The sequence below is a fragment of the Kryptolebias marmoratus genome, linkage group LG1 (genome assembly GCF_001649575.2).
Source record: "Kryptolebias marmoratus isolate JLee-2015 linkage group LG1, ASM164957v2, whole genome shotgun sequence".
NCBI classification, from domain to species: Eukaryota; Metazoa; Chordata; class Actinopteri; order Cyprinodontiformes; family Rivulidae; genus Kryptolebias; species Kryptolebias marmoratus.
The window spans coordinates 31,435,937-31,462,655 of NC_051430.1; the positions used below are offsets into that span (position 1 = coordinate 31,435,937).

Below are 26,719 nucleotides of genomic sequence, written 5' to 3' on the forward strand. Positions count from 1 at the left end.
GTTTGGCTTCAAATTTAGCTCCTTTCATTATTTACTTATCTTTTGCCTCTGTCATAGAAGAAAAAGCTCAGTATCTTATATTTAATATTTAAATCAGGTGTTTTACATGGATTTATAAATCTTGTCTCTTTGCTCTCAGAAATGTTTGTTTCCACTTTCAGTTCTGAAAATGTTTGTTTTGTTCTCAGCTTTTCTGAAGACTTTACAGATAAAATCATTCAAAGTTTTTATTTACAGAGAAACTTTAAACGGTGACAATAAAAGCTGCAGATCTTCCTGACGTTCAAACACAACACGCAGTAACTTCCTGCAGGTTTGTGGAAAGGAAAAGTTTGTCTCTCTGGGTGGTAGACGGTGGGTTTTACTGCGCTCCGAGGAGAGGAAACTTCTCAGCTGGTAAGTGCCGCAATTTCAGCTGGTTTAAAGCATCCTGAGCTCCCAGCAGGACCCGAGCTGTTTCTCTCCTAATAAAACCAAACAAAAGCATTGAAAACTGTCTGCAGGAAAATCAGATGTTCAACAGAAGCTTCAGGAAGGATTAAACTTTATTTATCATAAAGAATTATAAGGATGATTCTTTCTAATGATACTGAGAAAATCAGAATGACCCATCTGTAGTTGACAGATCTTCAGCAGGATGTAGGAGAACCTGCTCACATGGAACCATCTTTCTTTTCCAACAACAATGTGACAAAATAACTCCCTGACTTATGTACCCAACGCAGAGCGAGCGTGTGTCGTTTTGAGTCAGAACTGAGTTTTTCCTGAGCTCAGAGTAAACGTTTGACCACAGAGATGCTGTAATTAGAGACATCGGGTCAGAACTGAGCTCTGAAACAAACGGACCTTCAGAGGAGGAAGTCTTATTCGTTCATTTTTATCTTTTCTGTTCAGTTATCAAAACCTGAAACCTTCCAACGGTGCGTTCACGGACACCAACCACAATGAGACAAATTATAACTTCATTGATTCGTTGTTTTAGCTGTTTGGTCTTTGGGAGTTACAATCTTCAGCTTCCTGTTTGAGATCAGCTGAAGTTTAACTGGACAAACAAACAAGAAGCTTCAATAAAGAATAAAAACAGGTTTAATGTTCAGTTTGACCAGAAGGACATAAAGTAAATTCAGCCTCCAACAAGTTAAGATCCAGTCCAGAGAAGGTACCTGTACCTGCCAGGAAGAAGCAGGTACATCCAGGGATGTGACCTGTAAGTACCAGGGATGTGACCTGTAAGTACCAGGGATGTGACCTGTAAGTACCAGGGATGTGACCTGTAAGTACCAGGGATGTGACCTGTAAGTACCAGGGATGTGACCTGTAAGTACCAGGGATGTGACCTGTAAGTACCAGGGATGTGACCTGTGAAAAGCAGGGACCTCACCTGTACAGGAAGTACCTGGCTGTATTATTTACTGTAAAAAATTTTAAAAACTTGCTGCATTCCTGTGAAAAACCAGGTTAGGTCAGGTTTAATAGTTTGTCTTGAAGGTTAAAGGTTAAACCAAGAGTTAAAGTCTCCTCTGAGTCCTCATCCTGAAGCTGAACCCCTCCTCCTCCTCCTCTTCCTCCTGAGGTGCGAGCCGCTCCATCTCTGCAGAGAAGCTCCTCAGAAACAAAAACCAGAACCATGAAGCAGCTCTCCTTTGGACCCTGTCTGCTGTGTTTGGCCCAGGTTTGCTTCCTGGGCTCGTTCCCGGACCCCTCGCGCGCTCAGGAGGCCGCGGGCTCCGCCGCGCTCCGCCGCGGGTTGACATGGCAACACAACGGGCAGGTTTTCAGCCTCCTGAGCCGCGGCTCTCAGTACCGACCCTCCGCCGGGAGGCAGGCGGGCGCTCCCCGGCCCGGGAACCAGGTATTGGTCCTCAGCAGCACCAACGACACGGCCCCCGGAGTCCCCAGGGCCCCCAGGGTCCCCGCCGCCAGCGGCACCGCGCAGTTACGCGCCGTGACGCGTCAGCAGCCGCGCGCGCTGACGGAGCAGCCCGAGGGCCGGAGGGATGGAGAGTCCGCTCCGGGGCCGCGGGAGGACATGATGGTTGGAGATGACCCCAGCAATCCGTTCAAACGGCACGGGTACGACCCCTACTACAACTACTTTGACTCGTACTACAGACCCAGAGCCCGGAGCCCGGCCCGGCACGGGTACGGAACCCGGTACCACCAGCACGGTACGAGATCAGTTCCATCAGGGCTCAGAAAGTCATGTAAAGTTTTATTCAACTTTTGCTTCTTGCCTGCTCTCCATTAAGCCTAAAGGTTCTGAAAGTCTTTAGTTCGGGTTTCTCGGCTCGGTTCTGCTGCTGTATAATGAATCATCATGTCTGCTCTGATAATCTTCTTTAGTTTCGTGTTTCCTCTGAAGCTCCAACAGCATCTTAACCTAAACAGAGAAGGAGAAATCAAACCAGAAAACGGATCAGTTCAGAGCCGCAGCTGCTGCATTCACTGTCCGCAGAAAAGTGGTAATTCTCTGTACTCTGAGAGGAGAACTTTAGTTTTAAGAACCAAAAAGGGACAAACAGACAGCTTGGTGTTTAAACACAGAATATTCTACTTTTTGTTCAAATCAACTCTCATTTCAGAACTTTTTAACTTATTTGTTCCTTTAATTAAATAATAGAACATCCGGGGAACTTTGACAAACAAAGTATACCCGAGGGCGGCCATGTTTGTTCTGCCATGTCATTTCTGAGGTGCTGTGGGACACTGAGGGACACCTGTCCCTGCCCCACCTGAGGATCCACAGCGCCCTCTGCTGGTGGCTGTTGTCTCTCCACTCAAACCTGCTGAAGAAGCAGAATTGATTTTATTAAATAACGGAATAAATAAATGACTCCGTCATCAGGAGAGGGAAACAAGCTGCAGTTTATCAGGTCTGACAGATTATTCTGTTAAACATGTCGGACTCACCAAATGTTTTCAGCTAAAGGAACAAACTGCTTCTCCTGTTCCTGCTGCTCCTGCTGCTCCTGCAGCTCCTGTTGAACCTGCTGCAGCTCCTGCTGCTGCTTCTCCTGTTCCTGCTGCTCCTGCAGCTCCTGTTGAACCTGCTGCAGCTCCTGTTGCTGCTTCTCCTGTTCCTGCTGCTCCTGCTGCTCCTGCAGCTCCTGTTGAACCTGCTGCAGCTCCTGCTGCTGCTGTCCCCACAGCAGCTTTGGATGCAGCAGACTGATAAAAACTGGTTTTATTCTGGTTTTATTCTGAACATAGATCAGCTGTGATAATCAGATCTGCTCCTGATGTCTTTAAACTGAGTCCTGATGTCCTGATGTCCTGATGTCCTAATGTGTCTCCGTCCCGCTGCAGGTCTCCCTGATCTGGTTCCTGATCCGTATTACATCCAGATTGCCTCCTACGTCCAGAGGACGTCCATGTACAACCTGCGCTGTGCTGCCGAGGAGAACTGCCTGTCCTCGTAAGGACCCGCCGCTCCTGCTGCTCCTTCTTCTCCCACCGCTCCTGCTGCTCCTCCTGCAGCTCCTCCTGCTTATCCTGTTCATCCTGCTGCTCCTGCTTATCCTGTTCCTCCTGCTGTCAAAAACCTAATTTGGTTGTCCCCTCCGTCCCCGTCCTCTCCGGCTGCAGGTCGGCTCGTTACGCTCAGGATTATGAGACCAGAGTTCTTCTTCGGTTCACTCAGAGGGTGAAGAACCAGGGGACGGCGGACTTCCTGCCCAGCAGACCTCGTTACGCCTGGGAGTGGCACAGCTGTCACAAGTAGGTCCCACGCCGTCCTCCAGGACCAGCGAGGACCAGGGAGGACCAGGCGGGAAAGTCTGTGTGGTGTTTTCACTTAAATACAGTTTTTACTTCAGCTCCACTCTGTGGCTGACCTGAGGAGAAGGCAGAGCGCTGCAGATAAACAGATAAACATTTAAACAGATAAACAGATAAACATTTAAACTGATAAACTTATATTTATCTACATTCAGGGTAAATAATATCAGTTATATTTATACTGAAGGAAACAGAACCTTGATGTTCCCAGAACTTGTTGCAAAAATCACAGCTTTTTGGAGTCTTTTAAACTGTGAGCTTCAATCAGCTGTTTGTTTACAGCTGTTGTTGTTTGTTTACAGCTGTTGTTGTTTGTTTACAGCTGTTGTTGTTGTTGCTCAGTCACTTCCACAGCATGGACGAGTTCAGCACCTACGAGCTGCTGGACGCTCAGACTCAGAGACACGTGGCTGAAGGTCATAAGGCCAGCTTCTGCCTGGAGGACACTTCCTGTGACCCGGGATACTACCGCCGCTTCGCCTGCACCTCACACACACAGGTACACACACGCAGGTACACACACACACAGGTACACACACACACACAGGTACCTTCGTGGATCGTTTGGATCGTTCCACATACAGTCGCAGCATCTATCAGATCAGCTGACTACAAATTAAAAAATCTGTTTTCCTGCAGAAAGAATTTATTTAAAAACAGAAATAAGATTCTCTGTGAAAAAGATAACAGATATGGTTATAGATATTTCAAAATAAAAGACTTGAAGCTGCAAAGTAAACCTTTGTTTTGTTTGTTTAGGGTTTGAGTCCAGGATGTTACGACACCTACAACGCCGACATCGACTGTCAGTGGATCGACATCACCGACGTCCCGCCTGGACGATACGTCCTAAAGGTCTGAGAGCAACTTCTCAGCACTTATTGTCCCTCCCTGTCCAAATGTCCTAGGTGTCCTCAGTGTCCTGAGTGTCCTGGGTGTCCACTGTGGCCTCTGTGTCCTGGGTGTCCTGGGTGTCCTCTGTGGCCTCTGTGTCCTGGGTGTCCTGAGTGTCCTGGGTGTCCTCTGTGTCCTCAGTGTTTTGGGTGTCCTCAGTGTCCTGGGTGTCCTCAGTGTCCTCAGTGTTCTAGGTGTCCTTGGTGTCCTCAAGAATCGTCTGATGGTTCCAGGTTTCCAGCTTCACAGCCTGATAAAAGCGGAGCAGACTTACTCCTCAGTGTTCTGGGTGTCCTAGATGTCCTCTGTGTCCTGAGTGTCCTCTGTGTCCTCAGTGTCCTCAGGAATCCTCTGATGGTTCCAGGTTTTCAGCCTCACAGCCTGATAAAAGCGGAGCAGACTTACAGAAGCGCCACAAAATGATGAGAATCTGATAAATAAAAAGTTCCATGTTCAGCGTGGAACCGGTTCTCGTTCTTGTTGAGGGGAACCTTAATAACTGTGGTTCTGTGATCCATCGTACTGTTCTGAGTTCTGTTCAGGGTACAGACTCCCCTGCAGCGCTCACACAAGAGGCTGCTAAAGGAACGTCCACTCACCTTCAAAATAAAAGCACTCAAATCAAAGCAGACTTTGGGATTTTCATGCAGGATTTATTTTTTTACATCTGATTTCTGTTTTTTCACTGAGCTCTGGCTGCAGCTTCGCACAGACTACTTCCTGTTTTCTTACCTGCCAGGTGACGGTCAACCCCCGGCAGCAGGTCCCAGAGTCCAACTTCAACAACAACGTGGCTCGGTGTGACGTGCAGTACACGGGCAACGCTGCGCACCTGTCTGGATGCTCGCTGACCAGGTAAAATACCTGGCTTCCTCAGGTGTGAGGTTTACCTGCCAACAACAGGAAGTGTCAAACTGAATATTCTGAGGATGATCAGACCCAGATTATGATACCAGCTGATCTTTAGCTGACTCTGCAGTCTGAGATTATATGTTTATATGAGAGGAAATCCACATTTTTCATCTTTGAACCTGAACGCATCAGAACAAACATCATCGGTGTTGATGTGTTTTTCTCTGTGCAGAAAACAAACGATGCGTCAAAAACTACTTTTATTTCCGCTTCATACTGAGTCAACAAACAAGAACGTGTCTGAAATGCTTCAGAATCAACAGAACCTTTCATCCGATGCAGATCCACAAACAAACAGTCCTTTCTTCGTGGTTCTCAGGTGGAACCTGTGATCAGAAATATCAGAGGAATGATTGGATAATTGAGTTATTTAGTCTAAAATAAGCTGAACCCTTCAAACAGAGAACCTGTGGTTTATCATGTTCTCCTCATGGTTGCGTGTTCTCGATGGTACCAGGTTTGTTCATCAGAGTTTCTGTTTCTTTCAGCTACTGAGTCTGAAGATGAAGGAACGGGCTGAGCTTCACAGAAGTGATGATGAATCCAATAAAAGCACCTGGACACATCTCAGCTGATTAATGAGCTCTTTGGAAACCTGTTTTTAACTTTTCTGCTGCAGGGTTTTCCATCTTTTACCTCCCAGGGTTCTTCTGCCACCTACTGGAGCTGAGTGTGTACTACAAGTCAAATCAAACTGGCTTTTTTATTATAAATGAATTAAAATAAAAACATTATAGTCAAATTCTAACAACATGATCATGCTTTTTTTTACTTTTTAACATCAGGGCAGAAAGTAATTTTATCTTCTGGCTCTGCCGTCCGTCACTTCCTCCTTTTTCTTGCTTTGCAGATTTATTTTATACACAATAAAAATTACTGATAGGAGCAGGTTTCTTTCATAAAAAGTTGTTTAACTGGAAATATTTCAGGAATTATTTAATCAAATGCTTTAGCTTCCATCTAACATTAAACATATATATTTTTATTTTATTTAAAGTTTTTTTTGTGTTTCTCGTCATCCTGGAGGAATATTTCTGTCTTCGTTCAGAAACTGAGAGGCTCTCGCTTTCATGATGTTTTAGCTTTAATCAGCTGAAGGTTTTGGATCATTTGGTGAGAATTTTCAGGTTTTTTTAAAGGAAATCAACAGAACAGTTTTGTTTTACATCACCTGTGAAACTTCTTCAGATTTAATCCTTTTTCTTGGTGCTGCAGAGCAGATCCTGTCTGTTTTGGCGCTAAAACAAAGTTTGTGTCTCTGGAAAGGTTTGAATTGGACAGAAGAGGACAATAACCAGAAATAAATGTGTTTATTTAATCCTGAGTGTTTGAAGCTCTCACTTCCTGTCGTCCTGCTTCAACGTGTCAATAAAGTTTGGTTTAATCTGAGAGAATAAATATGTTTATTATAAAACGTCTGCTGACATCTGTTCTTTATTCTTCCTCTGATGGTTTTATGGTCGTTTTACTGCAGGTCAGATATCCTTTCTCTTATAAAAAATGAAATCAAAAATAGCTTTAGAGTAAAATTATAATTTATAAATAATCCAAGTGATCATGAACATTTAAACATTTATTCCTGCTTTTTATTTTAATGCTTCTTTTATGTTAATTTTGTTGTTTTTGCAGCAGAACTGTGGGGAAACAGACACCAGGTGGCGCTGTGGCGCCTCAAACAACCCTCAGCTTTGAAATTAATTTATTTAAACTCAAAATGTTTGAACTGATGCAGCAGAAGTTGGTGAAACTCATATAAATCACTAACTTTATTATTTTACACACATTTAATCTGAAAGGAACATTGAGTCATAACACAAATTAAGACTAAACAGAAATTTAAAACTGTTTAAATCCCTTTAATTATGACTCACAGATGCTCTACAAGTTAACTGTCCTGTCCAGACTGTTTAATTAGCTGTTTGTAAATAAAGTTCCTGAGTTGAAGTGAAATGTTTGTTGCTTCAGGCTCTGTGGTTGCAGGGAGAGGGAACCAGAGGTTTGACTTTTTCTGGGTTTTATTCTAAGAATAACGGAGCCTCCTCCTCCAGAGATCGTCTATTCAAACGATGCGTCACTCTGAGGGAGAAAAAGAAAGCTGCGGGTCTCAGTCAGTGGGTGTGGCCAAACTCACTTTCACCTGGAATAAAGACTGTTAGATTAAACATCTCTTCCAGTTTGGAGTTCACATGATGACCTCTGGTACCACTGAGGCCTTGACTCTGGTTCCTCTTTCATCCCCTGGTGTTTCTCCAGCTTCTCCTGATGTTACAGTCTCTTGGGATCTTATCTATCACTACAACGTCTGATTGGTCAGCCATCAGCTGTTTGTCAGTCTGGATCTGGAAGCTTCACAGGATCTCCACCACCTTAGGTGGAGTCTCCCACTGTGACTGTGAGACTTCCTGTCCGGACTCGGTACAGATGTTCCGGTACTCTATTCCAGCTGTTTGGTTATGGTGTTCCATGTATGATTCACCTGCCTGCATCTTCCATCCTGCTGGGATGTGCTGGACTGTCTCAGGGACATCTTTACCCAGCCTCCATCTTTGGTCCTGCCTGGTATGATGGACCCCGGCCTCCATGATTAGTGTCTCTGTCTGTCCTTCAGTCCAGCTCTTTCTAGCCATATCAGCCACTTCCTCAGTCTGCCGGTGGTTCATGCCGTGCAGGGGTTTATCTTTCCATGATGGTTCCTCTTTCTCCTCTTCCACATTATGTTTCTGCTGCCTGAGACATTCTCTGAGCAGATCATCACTGGAGGCTTTCTTCCTGGTGTTCTCCAGGATCTTGGTTGGTTCATCCTGTATAGTAGCTCTGATCCTCCCTCCTTTCTCTTAGTGTTCAGTCTCAGGCTGAAACCCTCCCTGCACTGTGAGGAGCTTTCATGAGCTTCTATCTCCTCCTTTTCTCGGGTTATTTCACCGGGTTACTGCCAGGAACTCCGCTCTGAGAGGGAACGTGTGATATTTGTGCGGAGTGAGACCTCCTGTCTGCCTCTGCCCCTCTCTGAGCTCTTTGTGTTCTCCATCGAGGCGACAGAAGGAGAAAAAACAGCTGGATCCGTCCAGAACCCGACCCGCTCCTGCTCCCTCGGCCGGACCGTCCCTCTGGGTTCTGCCGGACTTCGACACGGTATGACCGACCCGGACCCAGCCCGGGGCTCCTGTGTCGGACCCGGTTCTGCCCGGTTCTGCCCGGTTAGCCTGTTAGCTGCTAGCTGCGCTAATTATCCTCCTGAGGAGCAGGAGTCCCGGGATCAGAGCCCGGATTAAAGCTCGGATTAAAGCTCGGATTAGAACCTTTATCTGTAAAAAATAAAATCAGCCTCTGGAAAAGCTTCAAGGAGAAAGCTTTCTGTTAGTTTTACTCTTAAAGAAATAAAATAAAAGCATCTAAATGTTACTTTCAGGTGTCTTTTAGTTTTACAATCTGTGAACCTTTTACTGGATTTAATCCATCAAACAGTAAATAATAAGAACTGTAAATGAAGTTTTTTTACTCTTTAATTAATCTAATTATTATTTTTTTAATTATAAGACCATAAAGTTATAAAATGTACCTTTTAACTGTTATCAGCCTCTTTTTAAACCTTATTCACTTTAAGCTCAGATGTTTCTGAGTAAATCTGTTAATAATCTCTTTAATTATCTGATAAATCTGTAGTTAGAAGCTTTTATTCTTTAGACTTTTTGAACCTCAGATAAAAGTCCTAAAGCTCTGAATATCAGTTTAAAACAGATGAATAATAATAATAAAGTGTTTGAAATATTTAATCTGTAGAACAGAGTCAGCCGGTTGTTTCTGTGTCCGTTTTATTAAATCCAGCAGCAGATTTATTTTGGTTCTGGACTTCCTGGACTTCCTGGACGGGTTCTCCAGGCTGCATTTAGAGGTCAGTTGTTTGGGTTTGGCTGCTGCAGATCTGAGAACAGTTTGCTGCTTTCTCAACTTTGTTTCTCTTCAAACAGAAAAAAAAACTAAAATCCTCTAAATTCAGATAAAACCAGAGGAGAGTTAAAGGTTTCACTCTTTAAAAACCTTCATTTCTGGTTGTTTTTAACGGTTTGGGTTTGTCCTGCCGCTGACCTTTGACCCTGAGAGATCCGTTCTGCAGCGTGAATTCTTTTAAAGTTTTAAAGTTTAACTTTATTGTTTTAAACCTTCAGCTCCTTCGTCACTTTTAACTTTTATAAATGTTGAATTTTTTAAAAAAACAATTAGCTTCTAGCTCTCTTTACGCTCCTTTAACTGTAACTGTGGTGATTTTAATTAAATCTAAATAAACTCACTGACAGCCTGTTTCTGGACCCGAAAGGCCCGGGAACAAGGACACCAGAACCGCCTGCAGCTGAGGTCTGCAGCAGCTAGGTGTGGTAACTGAGTAATCAGATTACTGATGTGCCTCTGAACACATCAACAAACCAACCAATCAGAAGCCAGACCCGAACACAGGATGTATCTGAGGCGGTTTCTAAAAGTCTCAGTTTAAACCAGTTCAGGCTGTTCACACACTGCTCCCAGATTAATCCAGATTAATCCAGATTATCCTGTTATCTGTTGCCTTTGATCACAGCAGGGCTGCTGACACTTCAGACAGTTTTTAAACTGAGTTTCCTTCAGACGTGTTTGTTTATTTTCATCCTTTGTTGGAGGAGGAGAGCACAGATTTCTGTTTAAAATGGATAAACTTCTTTTCTGCAGTTTCCTTTTGACTCCTCGTGAATCTGTTTGCAGTTTCCCTCAGAAAAAAATGTGGGGACCTCTTTAACTCTGGGTTTTGGCGGGGACCTCTTTAAGTCTGGGTTTTGGCGGGGACCTCTTTAAGTCTGGGTTTTGGCGGGGACCTCTTTGACTCTGGGTTTTGGCGGGGACCTCTTTAAGTCTGGGTTTTGGCGGGGACCTCTTTGACTCTGGGTTTTGGCGGGGACCTCTTTGACTCTGGGTTTTGGCGGGGACCTCTTTAACTGGGGGTTTTGGCGGGACTGTGGCGGGGTTCCTGCAGCTTCTGATGGAGATGTTTGTTTTGTCTGCAGCTGGTTGTCAGGCTGATGATGCGGTGTGAAGATGGAGGCTCCTGAGTACCTGGACCTGGATGAGATCGACTTCTCTGACGATCCGGTGGTCAGTATGATCTTCAGAGAGCAGCTGTTTGAGCTGAGAGTGAGATGAACCTGTAGTCTGATTATCATGAAGCTGCCACAGAGCCGCGGTAACGGCTCTATCAGCTAACATCAGGCTCTGTTTACACGAGAACAATGATGCTGATTGTGAGAACATTCCACGTCTCCTCGTTGAAGCCATGCCAGGTTCTAACGACACACACGTGCACACTTCAGTCCGGAGCATGAAAACAGTTAGACCCAGAACGGTGAACACATGAACGAGGGCTGAGCAGCTCCGTCAGCACTTCCTGTTGTCGATCTGCTCGTGCAGAATAGCTACTGACTGATTGTGAGTTCACGTCAGCCGCAGCTTCCCTGAAACAACGCCGGGAGTTACCAGAAACGTTCCTCTGAGACCTGGATTTAAAAACATTCAGTGTCAGAGAAAATGACCTCTGTCGAAAGGCAGCAGAAATGTTCTGGTGTCCCTTCAGAGCCGCATTCTGTAAACAGAGTCTGAACGTTCAGGTCCACATCTGTGAGCAGCGTGCACGTGTCTTCCTGTCCTCCTGTCCCCCTGTCCTCCTGTCTCACTGTCTTCCTGTCCCCCTGTCCCCCTGTCCTCCTGTCCTCCTGTCTCACTGGTTCTGTTTCCAGTATTCAGTCACATCTCTGAAGAACATCCCAGAGCTGTCCAGGAGGAGCGATGGTCCGGCAGAGGAGAGACCAGGTAATCGAGCCTAGATTTGATCTACAGAACCGTACAAAAGTCCTGATCCGGTCCTGATCAAGTCCTGATCCGGTCCTGATCAAGTCCTGATCCCGTCCTGATGAAGTCTTGATCCGGTCCTGATCAAGTCTTGATCCAGTCCACATCGCTTCCTGTTTTCCCTCCAAATCATTGGAATCCTGGATCAGGATAGATAAGATCAGGACTGGATCAGGACTTTTGCACAGAACCGACCCCTCATCTCTTCCTCCTGCAGCTCCGGCCATCAACTGGAGCCGCAGCGTTCCGTCCCACGGCGGCGGAGGAATCAAACCCACGGGCCTCGCCGAGGTCCACAGTAAGTTCCGTCCGGTGAAGAGGGTGTCTCCTCTCAAACACCAGCCGGAGACCACAGACTCGGACTCGGACGGGAAAGTCCAGAACCAGGGTCTGGTTCTGGGGGAGCAGAGCGAGGTCGATAAGAATGAGCCCAGTTCTGACAAGCCGACGAACGCCTCGTCGTCCTCCGACGGGCCCGGAGGGAAGGCGAAGGGCAGCGGCGGGGGCGGAGGGAACAACCCTCAGGTTCTGTTTGGAGAACTGGAACATTATGATCTGGACATGGATGAGATCCTGGATGTGCCTTATATCAAGTCCAGTCAGCAGATGTCCACGCTGCCTCGTGTCCCCCACGACAAGCGCTCGGTGATGGGGGGCAACGTGGGCGGAGGAACCCTGGAGAGGAACCGGAGCGGGGGAGCGAAGAACTCCGCTCTGGTCCACAACGAGTCCCTGAGCCTGGGGGGCAGCAGCTCGCAGTCTCCGGTGAGTCCAAGTCTGTAAACTTTTACTTTGACCTGATCCGAGAGCCATGGGGTCCTGAGACGGATCCTTTATGACCCTCCTCAGCTGCCGTCAAATAATCTGCTGATTCTAACCGTTTCCAGATTTTTCTCCTTCAACTTTATGAATTTATTACAGATTCAAGTTATTATTGGACGGAGTGGAAGAATGATACAAAGATGTTTCAGTTCTTTTTAAATGCATATTTTCCATAAATTCACCAAGAAACACCTTAAAGACCAAGAGACTGATCCAGAGTTCCATCCGTTTGGTTCCTGGGTCTGTTCTCTGGTATGATTATCACACATGTCCACCTTCTTCTGCTTCAGCTCTTACTGGAGGAGGAAACATCAGAAGTTGTTTTTTTTAATTGTGTGAAAAGCTGAGTCAGCTGATTTCAGCAGTCTTTCGGCTGGTTTCAGCAGTCGTTCGGCTGATTTCAGCAGTCTTTCGGCTGGTTTGACACTTAGTTAACCTCGTGTTTCTGCAGGAAGTTTTAACCCTTCCTGTTTAACCTTTGACCTCAGGTTGTTTCTGTTTTTTGCTGATTAATGACGGCTTTAATCAGCTGGATGTTCTGACCCGACTCTGGTTCTGGTTCTGGTTCCCTGCAGTACTGCGTTCTGTCTCCGGTGAAGTGGTCAGACCTCAGGAAGTCCAAGTCTGTGGATCCGGACCTCCATCACCTGCACCGCTCCCCGGGTGGAGGTGGCTTCCAGCCGGAGCTGATCTCCTCCGGCCTCCTCAGCTGCTCCTCGTCCCTGTCTTCCTTCTCCGACGCAGGTTTGACCTGAAACCTTCTGTCCTCCTGTCCTGACGTCCCAGAGACGTGTCCTGAGATGACGGCTCTCCTTTCAGACAAGCTGCTGTCGGCCCGAGTCTTCCCGGACTCCCAGAACCCGAGACCCGGTGGAGAGCCTCCTGGGCGGATGTTCCCCCTGCCGGGGTGCGGCTCCAAGCCCTGCTGGGCTCCTGGAGCAGGAGGCTCCAGGGGGTTTGGAGGAGCGGGCGGGGAGGTGGACGAGGAGACCAAGAAGAACCAGAACATCATCAACATCGTCCGAGAAGGACAGATCTCCCTGCTGGTGAGCCGGAAAGGTTCTCCTCGGGTTCCTTCAGTCTGAGGAACCCGATGAGTTTCATCACTGATTAGTTATCCTGTCAGTTCTCAGGCTCCTGCTTTTTATCTTTCAGTATTTTAGCTGTTTATGAATCAAACGTCCGGCTCCTTCAGGACATGGAAGCTTCTGGCTTCAGCCACTTTTCTACTTTTCAAAATGTTTAACTTTATTTACAAATAAATTCTCATTAATATCTCTGCAGTTCCTGTAAAAACATGGTTCTGTTTGTGTCTTCAGCTACATTCAGCTTTTAGCTAGTCTTCTGCTCTTTATAGCTTTAAGTCCTGATCCAGGTCCTGATCCAGTCCTGATCCGGTCCTGATCTGGTCCTGATCTGGTCCTGATCCAGGTCCTGATCCAGGTCTTGATCCGGTCCTGAACTCAGTTTCAGCTGATTTCAGCAGGAAACTCAGTTTCTCATTTTATTTATTATTCAGTGTTTTTGTGACGCTCGTCTTTAGTTTTTATGTCCCTCTGAGTAAATCTGAACCTCCTCCTCCTCCTCCATCCCTCCCCTCTTCCTCCCCCTCCCCCTCCTCGTTCCCCCCGCCCCCACAGCCTCACCTGGCGGCTGATAACTTGGAGCTGATCAGGGACGAGGACGGGAACAACCTGCTGCACGTCGCCTCCTCTCAGGGTCACGCTGACTGCCTGCAGCATCTCACCTCCCTGATGGGGGAGGACGGCCTCAACGAGCGCAACAACCAGCACCTCACCCCCGCTGGCCTGGGGGTAAAGGTCAGCACGAGTGTTTATCAGCCGCAGGTCAGCCGGGAGCAGGTGGGCTTTAACTCGGCCCAGATCAGTGATCAGAAATAAAGAGAAACGTGTAGAAGCGTCCTGCTAGACGAGGTCTGAGTTCAAAATGGCAGACATGCTAACCTGTGATTGGCCAGTGAGGTCAGAGATTTTAAACATTAACATCAGCTCTGCTGGCAGCAGCCGGGTCCAAACAATCAGAGCTGAGGGAAGCTTTTGATTGGCTTCCAGACAGGAAGTGTGTTATCTGGAGCCAGGCTGACCAGCTGTGTCCTGAGTCCTGATTGGACTTTATCAGATGAACGACCACCAGTGAAGAAAGGTGTTTCTCTTCCTGTGGAGACTCGAGTTCCTTTAATAAAGAAAATAACCTTCTGCAGATGGAGGTCAGAGTTCCCGGCTGGCCTCAGGACGAGAACGTGAGGCGGTGTTTATCCACAGAAACATTAGATGTGTGTTTTTGTGCGTCAGAACGGACATCTGGAGTGTGTTAGGTGGATGGTGAGCGAGACGGAGGCCATAGCTGAGCTGAGCTGCACCCGAGAACATCCCAGTCTGATCCACTACGCCGCTCGTTACGGACAGGTACGCCCGCTCTCACCTGCAGCCGCTTCCCACAGAACTTCTTTCAGCAATCAAAGCTGCTCCCAGCGTCTTTATTTATTATAATTACATTTCTTCTGTGTGTTTTCAAATCAAACTACTTTCACAAACTTACCATCCATCTATGCAAACATTCAGCTCGACTGGGAGTCGTGTTTCTGTGGTTTTTGGTTTGGGTTTATACTTTTACAAACATTTAACTTTATTTACAACAAAATTCCCCAAAGAAATGCATTCAGATCTCTTCAGTTCCTTTAAAAACATTCATCTTTTTTAAATCTACCTCAGTAAACTGCTTCTGTCTTCTTTTTTTGTCCTGAAACTTTATAAAAGTGTGTTTGTTGGCTCATCTCACAGCTCTGTTCTGAAGACTAAAACCTGAATTTATTTTAGTTTTCTGTTTTTGTTCCCTGTTCCTGACTGCCAGGAGAAGGTCCTGCTCTGGCTGCTGCAGTTCATGCAGGAACAGGGGATTTCTTTAGACGAAGTCGACCAGAATGGAAACACGGCCGTTCACGTTGCAGCTCAGTATGGACACCTCACCTGCATACAGGTAAGCTGCTGATCGCAGGCAGCTCCTCCACCGTGGTCCGGGAGCCGCAGCTCTGACCGGTTTGTGTGTCCAGACTCTGGTGGAGTACGGGTCCAACGTCACGGTCCAGAACCAGCAGGGGGAGCGGCCGTCCCAGTGTGCCGAGCGGCAGGGCCACACCACCTGCACGCGCTACCTGGTGGTTGTAGAAACCTGCATGTCTCTGGCCTCCCAGGTCGTTAAGCTCACCAAGCAGCTCAACGAGTAAGATCTTTGTTTTTACTTACAGGAAATCAGAGCGATTCGAACCCTCGACCGGTGCTGATTAATCCTTAAAGATCCAGCCTGAGATCAGACAGATTATTTATTTATTTATTATTTAAACAATAAGAAGCTAATGTCAGAGTTTAATCTGAACGAGTGAAGCTCTTTAAGGTGGAGCAGGTGGAGAGCAGGTGGGGCAGGTTGGGAAGGTGGAGCGGGTGGGGCAGGTGGAGGGCAGGTGGNGTCCAACGTCACGGTCCAGAACCAGCAGGGGGAGCGGCCGTCCCAGTGTGCCGAGCGGCAGGGCCACACCACCTGCACGCGCTACCTGGTGGTTGTAGAAACCTGCATGTCTCTGGCCTCCCAGGTCGTTAAGCTCACCAAGCAGCTCAACGAGTAAGATCTTTGTTTTTACTTACAGGAAATCAGAGCGATTCGAACCCTCGACCGGTGCTGATTAATCCTTAAAGATCCAGCCTGAGATCAGACAGATTATTTATTTATTTATTATTTAAACAATAAGAAGCTAATGTCAGAGTTTAATCTGAACGAGTGAAGCTCTTTAAGGTGGAGCAGGTGGAGAGCAGGTGGGGCAGGTTGGGAAGGTAGAGCAGGTGGAGCAGATGGGGCAGGTGGAGGGCAGGTGGAGCGAGTAAAGCAGGTGGGGCAGGTGGCGGGCAGGTGGGGCGGGTGGAGCGGGTGGAGCGGGTGGAGCTGTGTCCTCTGTTTGAAAGCTGCTGTTCGTCCTGCAGGCAGGCAGCAGAGAGACTGAATCTGCAGAAACAGCTGCAGACACTGATGGACCCCAACAAGAGCGAGGGGACGCCGTCCAGGTCTCCCAGGTAACACACACACATCTGAAACACACACACACACACACACACAAACACACACACACACACATCTGAAACATCTGAGTGTGTGTTTTTTAAATGTTGAAACTTTTCGATAACGAAGGTGGCGTTTTGTCTCCAGCTCCCATCAGCCCTCGGTGGAGGCGTGGTCAGAGATGATGCTGACGGCGGAGGGGACGCCCGCCGACGGTCACTGGTTGGTCCGTCAGGGAGGGGTGGGGCCTGACTCGGTGCTGCGGCAGCTGCTGGGGAAGGACGCATCTGAGGCAACGTGTCCGAGGGAGAGACTCCCTCCTGGGACCGGTCTGAGCAGGGAGGGGCCCGGGGCCCCTGGGGGCCACCGGACGGGGCTGCTGGAGAGGAGGGAGCTGAAACTGGCCCGGCTCAAACAGATCATGCAGCGCTCTCTGAGTGAGTCCGATTCAGACGGGTATCCACCAGAGGAGGGCAAAAACCAAGGAGCTCCGCCCCCAAACACCTTACGCCCTGATAGGCCATCCCACCTGCCAATCACAGAGGAGGAGCCGGTGTCAAACCACCTCCATCTGATGATGAGGAAACACCTCCCCACCTCCTCCTCCACCTCCTCCTCCTTGTCTGAGAAGAAGCTGGCCTTTTCTCTCAGCGGCTCCAAGTCGGTGGACAGCATCGGTTACACCCCGTCCCCCACGTCCAGCGACCCCGAGGTCGGAGACAAGACACCGGAGACTCCCGCCGACGGACAGAAAGTGGCAACCAGCCCCAAGAGCGCCCTGAAGTCCCCCTCATCCCGCAGGAAGACGTCCCAGAACCTGAAACTCAGGGTCACCTTCGACGAGCAGGTCCACAAGAGCTCCAACCAGGAGGCGGAACCGGGCCGAGCTCCTCCGGGGAAGGACCGGACTCCGAGCGGGGGCTCCGAGGGCCGGAGGCCGTTCGGGACGTTCCGCTCCATCATGGAGACGCTGAGCGGAAACTCGAACCACAACAACAACAGCGGCGGCCATTCAGGCTCCACCTCCCAGAACTCACCTGGGAGGAAGTCAGAGGGTAAAAACAGCCCAGGGGGCGGAGCCAAGGGCAAGAGCAAAGTCAGTAACGTTTAAGCAGCCAGTGCCTTCTGACCAGCAGAGATGATTCAGGCGGAGAAGATCCGTCTGCCGCAGCAGACTTCAGCAGAACCTGGTTTTCAGCTCTGAACACGTTCAAACGTTTTCTGTTTTAAAAGGAAAAGCTTAGATTCGTATTTTAGATTCGATTCTACAGAAGAAGAAACAGGAGCAAATCAACTTTGACTTCTTTTTCCTGTAAGACATTTCTGTTCTCATTTCAGAAGTTTTCTCTGTTCCACCTGACCCTCAGGAGGGAGAGTGATTTGCATGTGAGACGTCTGAATGATTCAGTCTGATAGGCTGGTCTTTAAGTTGTCTCTCTGTGGGACACAGCTTTCAGCGTCTCCTAAAACGCCGTTTCCATGTGACTGAAGGCTGAAACGATTAAAAAAAGTTTGTGTGTCAACAGAACATGGTTCCTGCGGGGGGGAAAAGTCCTCAATGAGACACGAAATGTCTTCAGAAAACAAGGAAGGAAGGAAGTTGCTTTTAAAACAGAAAACCTCCAGAAACAGATGAATGTCCTCCAAATAAACCAAACCAATAAAAAAGATCAGATTCACCTCCCAACATCCAATAATTTCACCTGAACAGTTAATTCACAGATGCAAAATGGCTGAAAAATGAAATCAGAACGAGTTCAGCTGAGAACCAGGTGAGTTCAGGTCAGTTACCTGCAGAAACATCCCGCCTCACTTTTCACCTGCTTGGTTTGGACTCATTTCCTGCCGGAGGGTTTCTGATTCGTGGTTAACGTGCACCTGAAAAACCACTGTGTGTACAGAAACAGAAGTATTTAAGTTCTGGGTTTCTCTGTGGTTCGGATCTACGCTGTAGATGTTAGTTGCTGTTTCTCAGACGGAGGCGTTAAAGAAACTCCGCCTCCTCCTGAAGGAAACTTCAAACTCAGACGACGAAGGCTGAAATCTGAAACCTGACGCTCCCCAGGAGTTTCAGTTTTGCCCGATGTGACGCTTCAGAATGACACAAACTGTTCAGGATCATGAGACACGAACTGAAAGCTTCCTTCTGACAGATTTATTTTATAAATCCTCCTTTAAGCTTTTCTACAACATCTCATCAGATTTCTCTCCTGCAGTTCTTCATCTGATATTTACCACCTTCATCCTTCTTTATTCAGATGTTGGTCACATTTTTTAACAAGGTTTCATTTTATTGCTGAAATGTGCAAAAGAAACGGACCAAAACATGACGTCACAGTCTCTTAGTGAAATAATTCAACAATCAGGATTTCTATAAAAAAAAGATTTAAACATTAATAAAATGTTTAGTTTCCACTCTTTAATAACAAAACCGAAATGTTTTGGTTCAGATTCATTAACTTTTGTAAAAAGCTGAGGTCCTTTTTTAATTAAATTTTCTAAAGGATTAATTTATTTAAATCCACTTTCAGCTCCAACAAACTGTAAGAATCCTGGATGTTTAATAATTTAAACTTTCTTTAATCGTTTCTTCTCTCAGCTGAGTTTCATTCTGAAGCACAAAAACTAAAATCAGATTTCAGGAAAGAAAAACAGCTTTTCCTCCTCCATCATCCCAGATTATGAGATTATTAAATGATCAGGTGATCAGATTATCAGACGATCAGGTGATCAGATTATTAAATGATCAGTTTATCAGGTGATCAGATTATTAAATGATCAGATTATCAGGTGATCAGATTATTAAATGATCAGATTATCAGGTGATCAGATTATCAGATGATCAGGTGATCAGATGATCAGATTCTTAAATGATCAGATTATCAGGTGATCAGATTATTAAATGATCAGGTGATCAGATTATTAAATGATCAGATTATCAGGTGATCAGATTATCAGACGATCAGATTATCAGGTAATCAGATTCTTAAATGATCAGATTATCAGGTGATCAGATTCTTAAATGATCAGATTATCAGGTGATCAGATTATTAAATGATCAGATTATCAGGTGATCAGATTATCAGACGATCAGGTGATCAGATTATTAAATGATCAGATGATCAGATTATTAAATGATCAGGTGATCAGATTATCAGATTAATAAATGATCCGATTATCAGATTATTAAATGATCAAGTGATCAGATTATTAAATGATTAGGTGATCAGATTATCAGACAATCAGGTGATCAGATTATTAAATGATCAGATTATCAGGTGATCAGATTATTAAATGATCAGATTATCAGGTGATCAGATTATCAGATGATCAGGTGATCAGATGATCAGATTCTTAAATGATCAGATTATCAGGTGATCAGATTATTAAATGATCAGGTGATCAGATTATTAAATGATCAGATTATCAGGTGATCAGATTATTAAATGATCAGATTATCAGACGGTCAGATTATTAAATGATCAGGTGATCAGATTATTAAATGATCAGATTATCAGACGGTCAGATTATTAAATGATCAGATTATCAGACGGTCAGATTATTAAATGATCAGGTGATCAGATTATTAAATGATCAGGTGATCAGATTACAGCCTCTCGTCTCTCCGGTTGGAAACTTTGGGAGAAACTCGATGTGTTTGTTTTGTTCTGATGCTGGTTTCTGTTTGGATCACTTTATGAAGTTTAGGATCACCTGTTTTGTTTGTTGTTTGTTGTTTGATTTTTACCTGGTTGGTTAAAGGAGCAGTTCGGCTGTTTGTTCATAACGAGCTCAGACCACCCGCATCATCTTCACACTCTTATTCTTTTTTTTATTCATTATGTAACTGAGATGTTTCTTTAATAAACATTTAATATTTCTAAAGAATGCTAAGTTCTGAGAGCAGAGCAGAAGTTTTTCTGTCTGATGAAGATCGAACACTAACTGGTTAAATCTGAACAAAAGTCTCAGAAAGTTTAATACGACTTTAAATAATCCTAAAACCTGATCCTGGTTTAGTGGAATAAAATCTGTTTGAAGGCTGAATGTTGGTGAATATTTTCAGATTATTTTTTAAACTGATTTGATCCAACCGGGTCGGTTTTTAAAGAACAAACCAAATAAAAGCTTTTTTTTCTTTGATCAGTTTTGTAAAATGTCGTCCCTTCACTGCCTCGAGGTTCTGCTTCTTGTCCTTCCATCTGTGTTCGGGTCGGGGCTCGGTTCTGTTGACCCGAGTCTTCGTCAGGACGAGGAAGAGGAGATGAACTGAACTCTTCCTTCAGATGGATGATGATCTGAGCTCAGATTATTTTACTAACCAGCAACAGATTCTGTGTTTTTTCAGCTGACTAAAATAAACTTTATTTCTGGACTTTTATTTGGAGTCATGTTTCCACTTTTTATTCTGTATTTGTGTAATTATTACTCCTTTTGTAGTTTTAATCTTATCTTTTTCAGTTTAGTTTTAAAACCTAAAGGGATCATCTTTGACAAAAACAAACAGGTATCTTTGTAGTTTTTGGTTATGATCCAGGCTGTTTCAGGTCTTAAAACAATGAACTGATTAAAATTAAAGACTACATAGTTAGGAGTAGATCATTAAAATGGTATAATTAGGGTTAAATAAGAAGTTCAAACATTGACTGAATTTAAACAGACGCTTTAATCAGCAGCTAATGGTGCGTTCAATTTGTGCTCAGAAATTAAAGTTTCGTCTGGAAATTGATCTGAAAAATGAGGACAATTACTGTCAAAAATATTTAAACAAATCTTTTCACATTTTGGTGGAACTCAGAACAAATTCAGGTCCAAACAGCCTGGAGAAAAACAGAATCCTTCTGAGTTTTTCTCATTTCTTACCGCTCAAACACAGCAGCGGAAGATTCTGATTACATTTAATGTGCCGAGTGATTGACAGGCGTTAGGCCACGCCCCTTTGAATTACCGCTTTAGTGAATGTGGGCTAATGCTAGCATTAGCCTGATTAGGGCGGATTTTTTAGTATATTCCGTTTTTTTTTAAGAATTTGAAGGAAAAGTGGAAGTTAAAAAGCTGGAGTCATAAAGACCGAACTGTCTGCAGCTTCTGGTTGGTTTTAAAGGACGGAGGACAGCTGGACACCTCAGGGGTCAAAGGTCAAGCTCACAGGTAAGCCCTTTGGTTAAAGCTCCTCTCTGCTCCTACAGGTGACCCTTTAGTTTCCTCCACCGAGGAGGTTCTGGTTCCGGTTCTGTCCGTCTGTCTGTCAGCAAAGATCAGGATGAAATGTATAAAAACAATGGAATAAATTCTGGTTCTGATCCAGATTATGACCCAGATCTCTGAGAGCTTCTAGTTCAAACTTGTTTTATTTCTGTGAATAAGTTTGGTGTAAATAATGAAACCAGAACCAGTTCTGGTGTCCGGTCCGGTTTCAGAGTCAGATCAGGTTTTAAATCTGGTTTTTGTTGCTCAGATGTTTTAAACCGTGTTTATTTAACTGCCCCTGTTAGTATCAGATGTTAGCATCACTGCTAACAGGTTTAGATTCATAAAACTACGTCCCACCACAGGTTAGACGATTACTGTGGTGTCCATCTGCATGACCAAACTGTTTGTTTCGGTTCCTCAGGATCTTTGATGATAAACGCTGCCTTCACTGAGACCTCCTGTAACACCGTTAGAGGCCCTCTGCGGGTCCCAGGACCCCACTTTTGACCACCGCTGATCAAGATGGATGCCGTGTGTGAATTGTACTCACTGGTAATTTAGCGGACGATGTATAACAGAGCTGATATTTATTTCTGCGCGCTCCAGCGGCATCAAAAACAGTCACTTAACGGGGCAGATTTATGGTGTTTGGGAAGCAAATTGGTGTTTGATGGTTCCCACGCAGGGCCGCTGCTTCCCCACGGAGCCTAATGGGGGCCGCTCTAATGGCCCCCTCAATCATGGCGGCAAATATGAAACATGAGCTCGCAGGCTGACAATTAGCTCAACGAGTCGCAGGGATTCAGACCAGGCTGCAGTCAGGAGGCTTTTTCAGAGGAAACAAAAAAACTGCAGCTATTTGTTTCCTTTTTCACCTCCTCTTTCCTGGCGTTTCCTTCGGGGGGCGGGGGGGCGGAGGGGGTGAAGTTAAACTGATAAATTAGACCTCATTTATTGGACAACAGTTTGAGTCGATACCCAGGGGTCTGTGCTGCGGGCGAGGCTCCACAGCCGCTAATTGGTTCACTCTGTTTGCTGAGGAGGAGGTGTTTATGGACACACACACACACACACACACGCCGTGAAACCGGGTAAGAGGAGCGTTTGATTTGACAGCCGAGGCGGGGAGGTTCGGAGGGGGGCTGTGAGGAGTCATGTATAGATTTTTGTGTCGGTTGTTTTGGCTTATTTGTTGCTTCTTTTACTCAGTCAATCAAATTTAATTGACACCGCTGGGCTGTGGCCGGGGGCCCCGCGGCATGCTGGGATGACAGGCCTTTAATGCCAACGAGGAGAGAAGAGGTTCTTCTGCTGCTGAAGGCTCGGGGGGGAGGAGGAGGCAGCTCCACGGCCCGTCAACAGCATTAATTGATGTAACGACACAGATGATGGATACTAATAAATACAACCTTTAAGAAAAAAGCTAATTAGACGCGTCCTGAGCAAAGCTGCTGATAAACACCATTTATCTTCCAGAGAGGCCCTCCGAGCGACACCAGCAGAACTTTATATACCAGGGCTGGATCTCAGGGTTCCTCAGGGTTCCTCTGAGTCCAGTTCTGCAAGAACCAGAACCTCAAACCAAAGCCACACACCTTAAAGGGATAGTCTGCTCATTTTGGAAGTTCTCCTGACTCAGTGAGGATTCAAAGGAGCCGAAAACTTCCAGAAACCTTCCATGGGAATTATGGGAATTATGGGAGTTAATGGAATCTGGGGGTAATTTAAACAAACGGTTTCATATCCAAACATTTAGTTTTATTAAAAGCAAATAGAGAGTTTGATCCAGTAACACATTTAATAAATGTTGTCCCACCTGTCCTACCTGTCCCCACATGTCCCCACCTGTCCTACCTGTCCCCACACGTCTCAACACAACCATCTCTATAATCAGACGTCATAAATGAAATATGACAGATGAGAATTAGCCTCTCTTGTCTTCATGTTGATTAATAAGCGTTTTTAAATTTATAAAATAAATTTAGTGACAAAGCAAATCGGATCCTCAGAATAAAACCTTTTAATTAATATTATATAAGCATCCAAATGATGAAAACATTCACTGAAAGTAAATTTAGTCAAAAGACAATAAGGACAATTTGAAAAAACCACACAGTTCAGTTTTATCTGTCTTTTTATTTATTATTAAACTGTTGCTGTAAAGCTCAGGAGGCGCCTTAATTAAACTGTATTTTAGAATTTAGTTTATTTTTTTATCTCATGTCAGAAACGCGTTTTTGTGCTTCACTATTTTTTATTTTATGTTTATTTTCTGTAGAAAATTCTGCTTTAATTCTATTGTTAAACATGTATCTTATTTCTTTTACTTTTACTCTAAAACTGTTTATTAAAACCATAAATGACAGCATTTATAACTCATGCTTATTAGCTTGTCCTCAGATGAGTCTTTATGTTAAATAAAACCCCTAAAAACTAGTTTAAAATACAAATATAATACAGAATTAAAAAACATTTATTTCAACGCTTCTTAAAGCTGGTTAATAAACTAGAACCAAGTCATAAAAACAGACAGAAAAGGAAAGATTATTATTATTATTATTATTAATATTATTATTATTATTATAAATAAACTTTGATATAAATCCAACAGACATTAAAATATTTTGTTTAATATGTAGTTCTTTAAATCATGTCTGTCAGTCAAATAAAAAAATGTTTTAAAATGTTCAATCTAAGACAAGACTTTAAATTCTGCTGCAATAAACTAAATCATCTCTTTACTGCAGTCAGTATCTGTTCTTGATAAAATAATAAAACCTTTTATTGTATGGTCTAAAGCAGGTGGTACAGCGGTTAGAGCTGTCGCCACACAGAAAAAAGGTCGCAGGTTCACCTCCCGGCCTGAGGTCTGTTTACATGTTCTCCCCGTTCTCCCTGTTCTCCCTGGGTTTGGGTTCCTCCCATTCTGGAAACAGGATAGATTAACTGCTGATTAACCGGTGTGAGAGTGGCTCTTTGTCCCTGTGTGTCCCTGTGAAGGAGACCCGTCCAGTTGTCCCCTCTCCTCTCACACAGGAGACACCAGCTCCCTGCGACCCGGAGAGGAGAAGCAGGAAAGGAAAATGGAGGCTCCTATAGTTTCCTCCTGTAGTTGATCTGGCAGACCAGCAGGGGGCAGCATTGCTGTTTTCAGAAATAAAGTGACCTCCAGCAGCAATGTGGCATTTAGTTCTCGTGTCACACAGTCGATGGTGTTGATGGCGAGCATTAAAACAGCCGCGGCGCCTCGTTAAAGTGTTTGTTCGGCCTTCAGACGTTCTCCCCGGAGACGCAGGGAACACGTCAGGAGGAACCTGCAGCAAACCCGTGTCGGATCTGAATTTTCCTGCCTCTGTAATTGACAGCGCAGCTCCAGAAGCACTTTGTGACTCCGGAGACGAGGCCGATCGTTGCTGATGTTCTGCAGAATGTCACCATCCAACTCTCAAACACACAATTGATTTTTCTTTCCTCGGTTCCCTAAAAGTTCTTCTCTGAGACGAGCCAGGAGGTTTTCAGAGGAGCTCTTTAACGAACGGCAGCCTGAAATATCAGAGGAAACATCTGGTTCTTCAGTTCCCCCTCAGAGGAAACAGCTGGAGGAGATCCAGCAGCTCAGCAGAGCTTAGAACCTTCAAAGAGTTCTTCAGTCTTCTGTCTGAGGCTGAGGTCCCATCAGTCAGACGGAACCGAGCTGAAACAAGGAGAACACGAGCTAAAACAAGGAGAACATGAGCTAAAACAAGGAGAACACGAGATAAAACAAGGAGAACACGATCTAAAACAAGGAGAACACGATCTAAAACAAGGAGAACACGAGCTAAAAGTAGGAGAACATGAGCTAAAACAAGGAGAACACAAGCTAAAACAAGGAGAACACGAGATAAAACAAGGAGAAAATGAGCTAAAACTAGGAGAACATGAGCTAAAACAAGGAGAACACGAGCTAAAACTAGGAGAACATGAGCTAAAACTAGGAGAACATGAGCTGAAACAAGGAGAACACGAGCTAAAACAAGGAGAACACGAGCTAAAACTAGGAGAACACAAGCTGAAACAAGGAGAACACGAGATAAAACAAGGAGAACATGAGCTAAAACAAAGAGAACACAAGCTAAAACAAGGAGAACATGAGCTAAAACTAGGAGAACACGATCTAAAACAAGGAGAACACGAGCTAAAAGTAGGAGAACATGAGCTAAAACAAGGAGAACACAAGCTAAAACAAGGAGAACACGAGATAAAAAAAGGAGAACACGAGCTAAAACAAAGAGAACACGAGCTAAAACAAGGAGAACACGAGCTAAAACTAGGAGAACATGAGCTAAAACTAGGAGAACATGAGCTGAAACAAGGAGAACACGAGCTAAAACAAGGAGAACACGAGATAAAACAAGGAGAACACGAGCTAAAACAAAGAGAACACAAGCTAAAACAAGGAGAACACGAGCTAAAACTAGGAGAACATGAGCTAAAACAAGGAGAACACGAGCTGAAACAAGGAGAACACGAGCTGAAACAAGGAGAACACGAGATAAAACAAGGAGAACACAAGCTAAAACAAGGAGAACACGAGCTAAAACTAGGAGAACATGAGCTAAAACAAGGAGAACATGAGCTGAAACAAGGAGAACACGAGCTGAAACAAGGAGAACACGAGCTAAAACAAGGAGAACACGAGATAAAACAAGGAGAACACGAGATAAAACAAGGAGAACACAAGCAAAAAAACAAGGAGAACACGAGCTAAAACTAGGAGAACATGAGCTAAAATAAAACTTTTATTAAGGCTTCGCAACCAGCCTGCAGCCAGAGAAACTGAAACAAAGAGAACATGAGCTAAAACAAGGAGAACACAAGCTGAAAAAAGGAGAACACGAGCTAAAACAAGGAGAACATGAGCTAAAACAAGGAGAACATGAGCTAAAACAAGGAGAACACGAGCTAAAACAAGGAGAACATGAGCTAAAAGCAGCAGAACAGGAGCTAAAAGCAGCAGAACAGGAGCTAAAAGCAGCGGAACAGGAGCTAAAAGCTGCAGAACAGGAGCTAAAAGCAGCAGAACACAAGCTAAAAGCAGCAGAACACAAGCTAAAAGCAGCAGAAGATTTTCATTTTGTATTTATTGTCTGCCTGTGAAAAGGCCAGATTCCAGTTAAAGTAGTGCCTGGCTCATCCCTTT

The 26,719-nt window shown here is 45.0% G+C and overlaps 2 protein-coding genes across 2 annotated transcripts; both read left to right on the plus strand.

The window, feature by feature from the left end:
* The first annotated feature begins 1,552 nt into the window (after positions 1–1,552).
* Positions 1,553–6,997, plus strand: LOC108245865 (protein-lysine 6-oxidase). The gene is made up of 7 exons (XM_017433100.3): positions 1,553–2,168; positions 3,307–3,415; positions 3,586–3,717; positions 4,120–4,276; positions 4,537–4,632; positions 5,411–5,526; positions 6,072–6,997. Exons 1-7 carry the CDS (start codon positions 1,628–1,630, stop codon positions 6,076–6,078), a joined length of 1,158 nt encoding a protein of 385 aa, XP_017288589.1. The 5' UTR covers positions 1,553–1,627; the 3' UTR covers positions 6,079–6,997.
* A 1,496-nt stretch (positions 6,998–8,493) lies between these two features.
* On the plus strand, positions 8,494–20,725 carry LOC108245867 (synuclein, alpha interacting protein). The gene is made up of 12 exons (XM_037979047.1): positions 8,494–8,715; positions 10,617–10,704; positions 11,343–11,415; positions 11,672–12,219; positions 12,852–13,020; positions 13,096–13,322; positions 13,917–14,096; positions 14,589–14,702; positions 15,148–15,273; positions 15,347–15,516; positions 16,269–16,358; positions 16,492–20,725. Exons 2-12 carry the CDS (start codon positions 10,648–10,650, stop codon positions 17,453–17,455), a joined length of 2,718 nt encoding a protein of 905 aa, XP_037834975.1. The 5' UTR covers positions 8,494–8,715; positions 10,617–10,647; the 3' UTR covers positions 17,456–20,725.
* The last annotated feature ends 5,994 nt before the right edge of the window (positions 20,726–26,719 follow it).

Coding starts and splice junctions, on each gene's coding strand:
- LOC108245865 (XM_017433100.3), top strand. CDS start 1,628: ATGAAGCAGCTCTCCTTTGGACCCTGTCTGCTGTGTTTGGCCCAGGTT. Junction 3,416..3,585: donor GAGGAGAACTGCCTGTCCTC/GTAAGGACCCGC, acceptor CTCCGGCTGCAG/GTCGGCTCGTTACGCTCAGG. Junction 4,633..5,410: donor CTGGACGATACGTCCTAAAG/GTCTGAGAGCAA, acceptor CTTACCTGCCAG/GTGACGGTCAACCCCCGGCA.
- LOC108245867 (XM_037979047.1), top strand. CDS start 10,648: ATGGAGGCTCCTGAGTACCTGGACCTGGATGAGATCGACTTCTCTGAC. Junction 14,097..14,588: donor CCGCTGGCCTGGGGGTAAAG/GTCAGCACGAGT, acceptor TTTGTGCGTCAG/AACGGACATCTGGAGTGTGT. Junction 16,359..16,491: donor ACGCCGTCCAGGTCTCCCAG/GTAACACACACA, acceptor TTTTGTCTCCAG/CTCCCATCAGCCCTCGGTGG.